The 12,422-nt window shown below is 38.0% G+C and overlaps 1 protein-coding gene across 5 annotated transcripts in view; it reads left to right on the forward strand.

Moving 5' to 3' along the window:
* The window catches only part of arhgef9b (Cdc42 guanine nucleotide exchange factor (GEF) 9b), a 42,258-nt gene that overhangs the window by 24,928 nt on the left and 4,908 nt on the right, over positions 1–12,422 (forward strand). For 3 of the 5 annotated variants that reach the window (XM_073820633.1, XM_073820635.1, XM_073820634.1), the window contains 4 exons: positions 586–715; positions 2,732–2,863; positions 6,688–6,931; positions 7,997–8,065. In XM_073820633.1, the coding sequence (XP_073676734.1) occupies positions 586–715; positions 2,732–2,863; positions 6,688–6,931; positions 7,997–8,065 (575 nt within the window). Of the gene's footprint in view, positions 1–585; positions 716–2,731; positions 2,864–6,687; positions 6,932–7,996; positions 8,089–12,038; positions 12,296–12,422 lie in introns of those variants that run through there. The other 2 variants (XM_073820636.1, XM_073820637.1) reach the window with 2 other exon arrangements.

Here is a 12,422-nt window from a genome sequence, read left to right on the forward strand (position 1 = left end):
TGCTTTATGGATTCCCCAGTTGTAAGTCGCTTTGGATAAAAGCGTCTGCAAAATGTAAAAAAAAAACAGCTAAAACCAGCCTAGGCTGGTTGACTGGTTTTAGCTGGTCAACCAGCCTGGGTTTAGCTGGTCATAGCTGGTCGGCAGGCTGGTTTTAGAGGGGTTTTGGCCACTTTTCCAGCCTGGTCAGGCTGGTCAGGCTGGGAAACCACCAGCTAAAACCAGCCTGACCAGCCTGGGAGACCAGCTAAAACCAGCTACTTCCAGCTAAAACCAGCTAAGACCAGCCAACCAGCCTAGGCTGGTATTAGCTGATGAACCCTTGAATGTAGTAACTTCAAGTCCTCCTTTAGCAGCAAAACCTTCTCCCATCATGTTCTTCTAAACAAAATACTGTGCATTTTTGTCAAAAAAAGTACTTAAAGCCTGATGTCCTAATGGTGAAAATATCATGTTGTTAGAGGTTCACAGGTTTTTTCAAGCCTCCCTTGTCAGTGATCAATGACTGCAATAACATTTTGAAACAATGTTATATATTTATATATTTACTTAGTCTCTGGATGTTTTGTGTTTTTTTCCTCACAGTGATTATCGTTATGTAGCAGCTGCACTCGCTGTCATGAGGAACGTCACCCAGCAGATCAATGAGCGCAAAAGAAGACTGGAGAACATCGACAAGATCGCTCAGTGGCAGGCCTCAGTGCTGGACTGGGAGGTGTGTTTGAAGAATATCTGTGTATTTATGTAAAGTTATTGGCTCACATTCAGTCAGACACACTTCATTACATTGAACCCTGATGTCATCGTACACCTGGACATGAACAAAGTGCAAGAGAGATCTTTATGCTGATGTTTATTCATAAATCCTCCACATCATGCCTCATAATTCTTATTCTCCTGGATTATTTTTGTTTGTTTAAAGGAACACTCCACCTTTTTTGGAAATAGGCTCATTCTCCAACTCCCCTCGAGTTAATAAGTTGAGTTTTACCGTTTTGAAATCCATTCAGCCGTTCTCCTGTTCTGGCGATTTCACTTTTAGCATAGCTTTGCATAGATCATTGAATCCTATTAGACCAATAGCATCGCGTTCAAAATGACCAATGAGTTTCCATATTTGTCCTATTTAAAACTTGACTCTTCTGTAGTTATATCGTGTACTAAGACCAGCGGAAATGCAAAGCTGCAATTTAATATCACGCAACATATGAGCAAATGCTAACCTAGCTGGGAACTAATTACAGGCTCTGTGTGATATTACTGCGCCTGCTTCGGCCATATTACAGCAGCAAACTTCCTTGACTATTACGCCGGAATGGGAGTGTAGTTCCTAATCTTATTGGCCTAGAAAATCGCATCTTTACATTTTCCGCCGGTCTTAGTACACGATATAACTGCAGAAGAGTCAAGTTTTAAAGCGATGGTTCGGAGTAGATTTGACTTCATTGCTATGCACTCCGAAGCCTATCTAAATACACCATCCGATGTTTTGTTTACCATAGTCGAACATTGACGGAGATATTCAAGCTTGTCGAATGGCTTGCTACAGCTGTACATGGTACATATGATGTATCTCGTAAATTGCACCACTAAACGTGCAAGTAACCTTACCAAACTTCTACAGCAGTGTAAATAGGATATGTCCTCACAAAATGCTGCATTGGAAAATTTGTAAGTCCACCATGAGTGTATTAAAAACAACTGTTACCCGATCCCTAGTAGTCTCAAACCCGATAGTCTCAAAAATCCTAAATGGCGACATGTCGACATCACTTCCCTGGTTTGGGAAAAGCACGTAAAAGTCCACCTACTACGTCTGTGTGCATGTCAACTTCCTGTCAGAAAGCAATGCATCTAAAGACGAATGCATTGATATTTTGTTGATAAAACAATTTCACAAAAAAAGATTATGTGAAACTAAGTTGTTAATTCTTCAGGAAAAAAAATAAAAATTGGATATTCTACACCAGGTGATGTCGCGAGACACCGCAAACATCACAAGTTGACATGCACACAGACGTAGTAGGTGGACTTTTACGTGCTTTTCCCAAACCAGGGAAGTGATGTCGACATGTCGCCATTTAGGATTTTTGAGACTATCGGGTTTGAGACTACTAGGGATCGGGTAACAGTTGTTTTTAATACACTCATGGTGGACTTACAAATTTTCCAATGCAGCATTTTGTGAGGACATACCCTATTTACACTACTGTAGAAGTTTGGTAAGATTACTTGCACGTTTAGTGGTGCAATTTACGAGATACATCACATGTACCATGTACGGCTGTAGCAAGCCATTCGACTAGCTCGGCTATCTCTGTCAATGTTCGACTAAGGTAAACAAAACTTCGGATGGGGTATTTAGATGGGCTTCGGAGTGCATAGCAATGTAGTCAAATCTACTCCGAACCATCCCTTTAAACAGGACATATATCCAAACTCGTTGGTCATTTTTGAACGTGATGCTATTGGTCTAATAGGATTCAATGATCTATGCTAAGCTATGCTAAAAGTGATATCGCCAGAACAGGAGAACTGCTGAATGGATTTCAAAACGGTAAAACTCAACTTATTAACTCGAGGGGAGTTAGAGAATGAGCCTATTTCCAAAAAAAGTGGAGTGTTCCTTTAATAATTCAGCTTAAAAATATATAGTTTTTTTTTTAATTAACACTTCTATAGGTTGTCCAATCCTGGTTTGTCTGCCTTAACTGTTGTGTATTCTGGTTAGGGTGATGATATTCTGGACAGAAGTTCAGAGCTGATCTACACGGGTGAGATGTCGTGGATCTATCAGCCTTACGGCAGGAGTCAGCAGAGAGTCTTCTTCCTGTTTGATCATCAGCTGGTCCTGTGCAAAAAGGTACACGACTTACACGATTTACAAAATATATTGTGTTCCCTCAAAAAAATGGGTTGAGATGATCAACATTAGGATGTATGAAATAAGCAAAAGCATGAAGACAGATCATAAAAATGCTCCCAGACCATAATAAAATCATAAGTGTTCCTTATTTTACATTGCTAGATTTGGATCTCAAAATCTGACAATAAATTAGAAATGCATCTCACAAGATGTAGAGAAGGAAAGTTGTTCTAACAGAAAGTTTTATTGAGTTGATGTATTTAACTTCGTAAACTTTGTAAATGCTTCAGTTGAACCAGATACTAATTACAGTACAGCATCTAACAAACCTTTCCCCAAAAAAAAAACGTATGAATTGAGTTGTCAGAATGTCCAGAGTGTGCAGAGTTGTATTTTTGGATTCAAGATGTATCTTCATTAAAATAACTATGAAATAGCACAAACTAGACAGTTGGAAATGAATAGTGAATGAAGCTGCTGGCTGATGCCAAACCAAACAGCTGCAGATCTTGTGCGAGTAAATTCAGTTGGACAGAGTTAGAGTTGGCAGCTCTCACACATTTGACACACACTTCTCTGTCTCACGCTTTATTAAATCTAGAAAATAACAAGACAACATCAAATATGTCACTACAAATCTGCTCAGAGGACACTTTTCTTTCCATTTTCTGTCTAGAACAGATCAAATATTTAGCAATCTTTCACATTTCTGCTGTAAGAGAGAAGATATGATTAATCAGCATCTATTTTCTCTTGGCCTTGTTTATTCTTTCCCACATAGATTTGCAGCATCAGCATTTTCACCACAGCCTTAAATCTGCATCTTGTTCCTTTTGCATCTTATTTCTTTTTAATGAAATAAAAATTAAGACAGTCAAAAATAAAGTAAATAAATTAGTATAATAATAAAATAATTAGGGGTGGGCATAGATTTTTTTTTTTTTTAATCTAGATTAATCTAGATTAAAATGGCTAATTTGAATTCTGCTGAAGGCATTCAGAATATGTGTGCTACCCAAATAATGACTAAAAGTAAGTCTTCGAGAACGGGCCAGGTGGCGCATTAGATCAGGCGCTCATCTCCTGTTTCCAAAATGCATCACAAACTGCTTGACAATTGCATTTACAACATAATTACCTATACAAACTTGTGTAACCAAGTACTTCTGCGCAAAAGGCTGCACGACGTGCGCGTTGCCGTTAAATACACAGACGCGCACGGGCATGGATATCTGTGTGCATAGTCTTCCATTAAACTGCGTTGCTTTAAGAAGCGTCAATTCAGTTGTTGCATATAGTTTAATGTCTTTACTTCGGGATTATCAAAGTAAATTATAACTCACGTGCCCCAGTAAAAAGGGTCTAGCAATGCACCTGCCCTGAAGCGGCTTCTGCATCCATGTTTGCACGTCTCATTTGATGTGGTAATTTCACAGAAGTTGAAGACTCGTTCTCGCCCCCTACAGTGCAATTCGACTAGGTATACGTCATCCGCGCTAAAATATCAAGGTGAAAGTCATCATAGCTTGCGTAGTTTAGACCCAGCTCCCAACCCAACTTTGAGAATAGTTTAACGGCGATATTTTTTTTATCGCCCGATAAGAGTCTCACGTTAGCGCAGCACGTTAACGCCAATAACGGCCCACCACTAAAAATAATACATAATAAAAAAATACAATGAATATTATGCTATTTAAACTTAGTTATTATTATTTTTCTACATATATTATTCTGCATTATTATTCTATATAACTGCATGCTAATAACATGCTAATCATGCTTGAAACATGCTAGTAATATGCTAACCATGCTAACAACATGGTAGCAACTTGCTAATCATGCCATGCTAGCAACATGCTAGTAACTTGTTAATCATGCTAAAAACATGCTAGCAACTTGCTAATCATACTAGAAACATGATAGCAAGATGGTAATAATGTTAACAGCATGCTAGCAACTTGCTAATCATGCTAAAAACATGCTAGTAACATGTTAACCATGCTAGAAACATACTAGCAACATGCTTATCGTGTTAGCAACATGCTAGTAACTTTATAATCATGCTAACAACTTGCTAGTAACATGTTAATCATGTTAGTAACATCTATCTCTCACAGACTTATTGCCTTTAAAAATATTCAAACCTTAACCTTTTAAAACTACTTTAAATGTCTAACTATTTCAGACTGAAAACCATCAAACTCAAAAAATGTTCACACTTTTTAAACTTTTTCAAACTTTTTTAACTTTTTAACTTTTTCAAACTTTCAGGCCCAGCTTTATCAAGCCAAACTAACTTTTTTATCTAGTTCATAATCTTGTTGTTCTTCTGCAAAAAAGCAAAGAAATGTATATTGAAGAATGTGCTAACTGTTTTGTCCATGCAATGAAAGACAATAGGCTCTAAAACAGTAATAAACTTCACAAACCTTCGTTGTATTGACAAAACCAGCAGGACAGTTAGGATAGGTGTATAAGAAAAAAATAAAGCATTGCTTTATTCCATCCAGCTGCCATATACTCATTCACAAGAGTTTATGGCTGATGTAAATGTGCATTGTAAAGCTCAGGCAACATAGACGTTATAGTAAAGTGGTGGTGCGCTGATATCAGACCAGCAAGCAACTTAAATAGAACATTACTTACTGCCAAGGTCAAAATGCATAACTTACAGATGCGTAAAGATATATAATTGCAGGAGAGCTGTGATTCATGATCTGAGGCTTATAAAGAGAGCGGAGTAGCAGGATTGACAGCGGATCAGAGAAATGAGCTGAAAGCAGTCGAGAGCGTCCAAAAGTAGAGAAATGCTCAGTTTTATTTCATTGAAATGTTGTGTGGGTGGCAGCCAATCGCTGTGAGGCACAGACAGTGTCGTCTGTTTCAAAATCTGCCAATTATTCTGGAGTTTGTGCTGGCACAGATCATATTGTTTACATATTACTATACTTCATTCAGATTATTAATGCAGTTTGGACGCTTTCATTGTGACAATGAAAAGCTGGCTGCGTTAGCGAGTTTGTAGCAAGTGTGAATAATCTATGGTTGTTTTCAACACACTGACAATATAATCATACACAAATACTGTTGGAGAGATGCAAGCTTTATTTGTGTATACCCAAAGAAAAAAATACAGCCAATTTGATACATTTTTAAACAACCCAGCAAGTCTAGTGACAATAAAAGTGTCTAAACATTGTAGCAATAATATGTAAATTGTAAACCAAATCAGAATCTATATTTTTTAAAATTTCTCAGCTTTTGGACTTTCTTTACATCTTTTATCTGTCACTCCAATAATCTTTTTTTGTATTAAAGGGATAGTTCACCCAAAAATGAAAAATGTATGTTTATCTGCTTACCCCCAGGGCATCCAAGATATTGTTTCTTCAGTAGAACACAAACAAAGATTTTTAACTCAAACTGTTGCGGCCTGTCAGTCATATAATGGCAGTCAATGGGACCCACAGCTTTGAGAATCAAAAAAACATACACAGACAAAACCCAATTAAACCCTGCGGCTCGAGACGATACACTGAGGTCTCAAGACACAAAACGTTCATTCTGTACAAGAAACTAGACAGTATTTATGTCATTATTTACCTCTGATCCACACAACATTCAACTGCCCTGAGCGCATTGACAACACTCCCATAGTAATGAACTGAAATCACCCGCTCTGATCCAGTCGCACCAGCGGACAGGTGCCATTAGTCTGTGTTTATTCCATTTACACGCATTCGTGTCACAAGCAAAGATGAGTGTGATTCTGCTGTGGTCATTAATAAGCCTCATTCAGTGAGCGCTGCATCTCTTCTCAGGACCTGATACGGCGGGACATTCTTTACTACAAAGGGCGCATTGACATGGATCGCTATACGGTGAGAGATGCCATCGATGGACGGGACGACGACTTTAATGTCAGCGTGAAAAACTCTTTCAAGCTGCACAACAGAGACAGCGAAGAGATTCACGTCTTCCTGGCCAAGAAGCCGGAGGAGAAGATTCGCTGGCTGAGGGCTTTTCAAGAGGAGCGCAAGATGGTCCAGGAGGATGAAAAAATCGGTAAATTGCCATACAGTCTCATGTATACATTTCATCTCTGCTGCTTTAAAAGGGTTTCCATGTGTCCTTAAAGGATTAGTTCACTTCCAGAACAAATATTTACAGATAATGTACTCACCCCCTTGTCATCCAAGATGTTCAAGTCTTTCTTTGTTCAGTCGTAAAGATTTTTTTTTAAGGAAAACAATTCAGGATTTCTCTCCATATAGTGGATTTCTATGGTGCCCCGAGTTTTAACTTCCAAAATACAGTTTTAATGCAGATTCAAAGGACTCTAAACGATCCCAGCCGAGGAAGAAGGGTCTTATCTAGTGAAACCGGCCATTTTCAAAACAAATTGACAATTTATATACTTTTTAACGTCAAATGCTCATCTTGTCTCATCTCTGCGATGCACAGTCTGTGTGATACAGTTAGGGTATGTCAAAAAACTCCCATTTCATTTTGTTCCTGAACTTTAAAATCATCCTACATCGCTGCAGAAGTACCGACCCAGTGTTCACAAAGTCAAAGTGCAATGCAGATCAAAAATGCCCTTTACAAAATAAAGGTAAAACAGTGATGTACAGCAATTTTGTTGAAGTTGAAGACAAAAACGAGATGGGAGTTATTGGACATACCCTAACTTTATTGACCCAGATCACACAGACTACGCATGTGCATCACAGAGACGAGACAAGACCAGCATTTGAGGATAAAGGATATTTAAATTGTCAATTTGTTTAGAAAATAACCAATCGTTTTGCTAGAAAAGACTCTTCTTCCTCGGCTGGGATCGTTTAGAGCTCTTTGAAACTGCATTTAAACTGCATTTTGGAAGTTCAAACTTGAGGGCACCATACATATCCATTATATGGCGAGAAAAAAAAATGTTTTCCTCAAAAAACATAATTTCTTTACGACTGAAGAAAGAAAGACTTGAACATCTTGGATGAAAAGGGGGTGAGTACATTATCTGTAAATATTTGTTCTGAAAGTGAACTAATCCTTTAATGTCACCAAAATACAGAGGTTTTTTTGATGAGCCACTCTTATATCTGCATCCGTTGTTGTTGTTTTTTTTAGGTTTTGAAATTTCTGAATATCAGAAACGACAGGCTGCCATGACGGTGCGTAAAGTGACCAAACAGAAAGGTGAGGCAACAAAGCGATACCAGGTGAATTCAATATTTTTCTATTCTTAACTCCTGTCTCCTCATTGTTGCTTTACGGTAGTAAGCCGCTGTAGAGTAATCGGCAGTCATATCACCCTGTAGCCCAAGATTGGTCGCCCACTGAAGCTAAGCAGGGTTGAGTTGGGTCAGTACCTGGATGGGAGACCTCCTGGGAAAAACTAAGTTGCTGCTGGAAGAGGTGCTAGTGAGGCCAGCAAGGGGTGCTCACCCTATGGTCTGTGTGGGTCCTAGCATCCCAGTATAGTGAAGGGGACACTGTACTGCCAAAAAGCACCATCCTTCGGATGAGATGTTAAATCGAGGTCCTGACTCTCTGTGGTCATTAAAAATCCCAGGATGTCTTTCGAAAAGAGTAGAGGTGTGACCTCGGCATCCTGGCCAAATTTGCCCATTGGCCTCTGACCATCATGGCGTCCGAATCATCCCTATATTCCGATTGGCTTCATCACTCTGTCTCCTCTCCACCAGCTGGTGGTGGGCGTTCTGGCGCACAATGGCTGCCATCACATCATCCAGGTGGATGCTGCACACTGGTGGTGGATGAGGAGATACCCCTGACACAGTAAAGCGCTCTGAGTGTCTCGAAAAGCGCTATATAAATGTACCAAATGATTATTATTAGAGTACTAATATGTAACTTTTTAAAAAGTTTTCTCAGACCTTGCTCAATCCTGTTTACCTTTCAAATGAAGGTAGACATACCCAAAATAATACTTAAATGTTTAAAGGGGTCATAAAATGTTTTTTGTTTTATTAATTTTTATGGTTTACTGATACTGATAGAGTTTTTCTCAGCTCTCTCTGTCATTCTGCGCTCTTGTGAACACTCTCATCATAACCAGTAAAGCACAGACTGAGTGTAAATGACAGATTGATCGATCAGTGTGGACAGCATCATCGATTATAATGGTGTTTGGCGACAGTGCAGAACTCACTTACTGATATACTTGTGCTGAATTGAAGTGACTGAAAGCATGGGGGATTGTAAAGAGTGTTCTTTGTCTTAAGCAGAATTAAATTGAAAACTGTTTGTCTTAATCACAACAATCAAATGTTTTTTGTGCATAGATGATATCTGTAAAGCTGCAAAGCTTAAAGTCTCAAATCCAAAGAGATATTTATTATAGAAGTTAAGACTCAGCCACACCCCCCTAAAACAGCTCGTTCAAACACGCCCCACTGGTTCTATCACGGGGAGAGTAGATTAGCGTAACACCACCCATATGTATATGGAAAAAAATAACTTTTAGTGGCTGTAGTATTATTGCAGCCGCCATGTTGTGGATACACAGTGTGTTTCATTGCCAATGCGAAAGTACTTTGTTCAGCCTTCCAAATGAGGAACAACTAGAAATCAGTGGTTAAGTTATATTTACAACACTGTTCCAGAACAGTGCAACGCTAATATTTGAATGGGTGATGCGCATTTCACGGAGGACTGTTTCCTGAACCTGGGAGGGCAGCTTACAATGCCAGCTGTACACGAAGGGTTAAGGCTATAAAGTGGGGCAATTCCAATGTTTCAAGGACAGTCTGGGCTTCTGACTCGCAGCCTGTAAGTATGTTTTCATATTTAAAGAATTCAGTACTATTTAAATGCCAGTTTTGAGCAGTGTAGAGTAGTGCTTGCTGTTTCTCATTCTACGATCACAAATGCAGACATGGTTTTATGTTTATGCAGTGAGACACAACGCAACACGACACATAAAAAGTTATATTAATATAAAATTATAATCAGTGCTTATGTTCCCACTGGATGCAACAAATGCCTTGTTTTAATGGCTTTTATTGTTTCTGTCTCTTCGCGACGAGAAACGGCATCACAACATGATGGCAAGGGGCATAACATTTCCGTCGCACAGTTGAGGTATTCGACCAATCACAATGCACCAGATAGCTGGCCAATCAGAGAACACCTTGGTTTTCATCAACAATGAGTTTTGTCAAAAATCAAGGCGTTTTCAGAAAGGTGGGACAGAGAGGAACAACAATAATGTATAGTATGTGGAAAATAATATGTTTTTTGAACCTCAAACCGCATAAACACATGGCATCACACCAAATACACAAAATAATGCTCTTTTTAGCAACATCATATGACCCCTTTAATCATAATTCTAATAACAGTTGTTTTTCATGATACTAAAAGGAGAAAATGCTCCTTTTGTCTGAAGTGGACGTTTTGAGTTCTGAAAATTACGGTATGTTTTTATAATACTATACAATGACCTGTTATATGTGCAAATATTAAGGAAACGTTGTTTTTACACTTCATGACTGCTTTAAAAACTGATGTTTATCATGTAGAATTCATTTGTGTCGAGTAGATCAGGGTTATATGCTAGGTATATATTTAAAAAGGTGCTTGATCTTCACAAATCTGGATTCTTCTTCAATGGGGCATGAGGGAGGAATCACAGAATAATTCTGACATTAAAGTAAATTAAAGCAACAATGAAAAGACTTAAAACTCACATGCTGATTGATATTGATGTCTAATATATTTTTTGTAAAAATATGCAGTGTATAGATTTTCAGATGTTTTAGGGGCCAAGCACTGAAGGTACATTGACACCTACTGTATAGTGTCTAGTGTTAAATGTTGTGAAATTTAGACCACTGATTAAAGTGGGTCTGACAGGTCCCTAGACCAATTTTGAGTTTTTTTTTCTCAAATGCCACCACAATTCTTTGGCTAATAACTTTTGACCCATGTGGACTAGAAACATGATGTGATTGCTTTGCCAATGACAAGTCGTAAGTGGACCATGGTTCCACTATTCTATTCTATACTATACTATTCTATACATTCTCTGCCATTTTAAAATGAATTGAAAACATACTAATATCATAATTAAATTGGACATCCGATGCCCATTTTCCACAAGTTGATATGATCCTTTAGGGTATTAATGAAAAGTCTACAACATACATGGCTCTGCTTACCCCGCCCCTCTCTTCTGTCGGGTAGCATATTATTAGGAAAGGCGATTTGCAAGATTCATAAAAAAAATTAAATAAAAAATACTCACGTCTGCTGAGGTGAGGCTGGATCAGGAATGATTTGCGCGAACATAGACGCATTTAAGCAGACCAGGAGCACATTCACTTTAAAAACAAAAGTAATCCTCTGCGTCTTTAACTGCTGTGATTATTATTACATCCAACAACAAAACACTTCAATCGCTTAGGAGACATTCTTGTCTACTCCTGCTCAGGCGTCAAAACAATGGCGGACTGTTGATAGGTCACTCAGGGCGGGTCTAAGGTAAGACAGCCCTGTCAATCAACAATCATGGGAGTGGCCTTGGTGTGTGTGACATCACATAGAAAAGAATCTGAGAATGGCTTGATTTGAAAAAAGGGTTATGATTTACGGGGAGTTAAAAAAAACACTGGGTGGATTTGTATTATTATAGGGTGGCTATATACACACACTGCCAAAACACATTTGTGTTCAAACAACATGTAAAAGTAAATTTTGCATCCGATGACCCCTTTAAGATAATTAAAATAAGGAGTAATAGGAAACTAATATTATAAATTAATTTATAATTATATATAATTGTATATGGACGATACACTTAGTAAAACATCAGTAGACATTTGTACAAAACGATCTGTACACCTTTTGCAGCATATTGACATGTGTAACAGCACCACCTATTGGTCAAACGTTATCAGTTATTCTACTCCTGTCTGTTAAACCAATTTTTTTAGTTTGCTGAATCCCATTAAAATTTAATTTAATGAAGCTTGTGTGTTTGTGCTTGGCCCCTTAATATCTGCTTTCAGCATTTTTATTTTTTTTTCCTGTGAAACAGTGAATATTTTCTATTTTATCAGTTAATATTTTCGTGTCATATTTCCATTCTGTTGTGAATCCTCAATGCTTCACTGACAAACGGTGAAGTATGTTCTTGAATTTGCAGATTCATTGATAGATATCATCTTGAGAAAGAGGGCCATTTTATATGGACATGGTATGAAAATGATAAAGGTATTCTCATGAGCGCATAAAGTAGAATTAGTTTTTCTACAAAATGCCATGGCAGTGAATTTGAAATGCAACAATAATACAGAAATGATTCCACTATAAGAAAAAACAAACAAACAAAACCAGAAAGTCGTTGAAATCAGTAAAAGAGGACTCTATTTTTTAATGAGATTGTTCATCTGAAAATTCAATTCCAAGAGTTCATTATTTACTCACTCTGTCATAGTCATGTGAATATTTTTCAGAAGATAAAAGGTGAGAGGAGAATATGTCCTGCTCATGGTTGTTCATATATACACTACATTGCCAAAAGTATTGG

The sequence above is a fragment of the Garra rufa genome, chromosome 16 (genome assembly GCF_049309525.1).
Source record: "Garra rufa chromosome 16, GarRuf1.0, whole genome shotgun sequence".
Classification (NCBI taxonomy): Eukaryota; Metazoa; Chordata; class Actinopteri; order Cypriniformes; family Cyprinidae; genus Garra; species Garra rufa.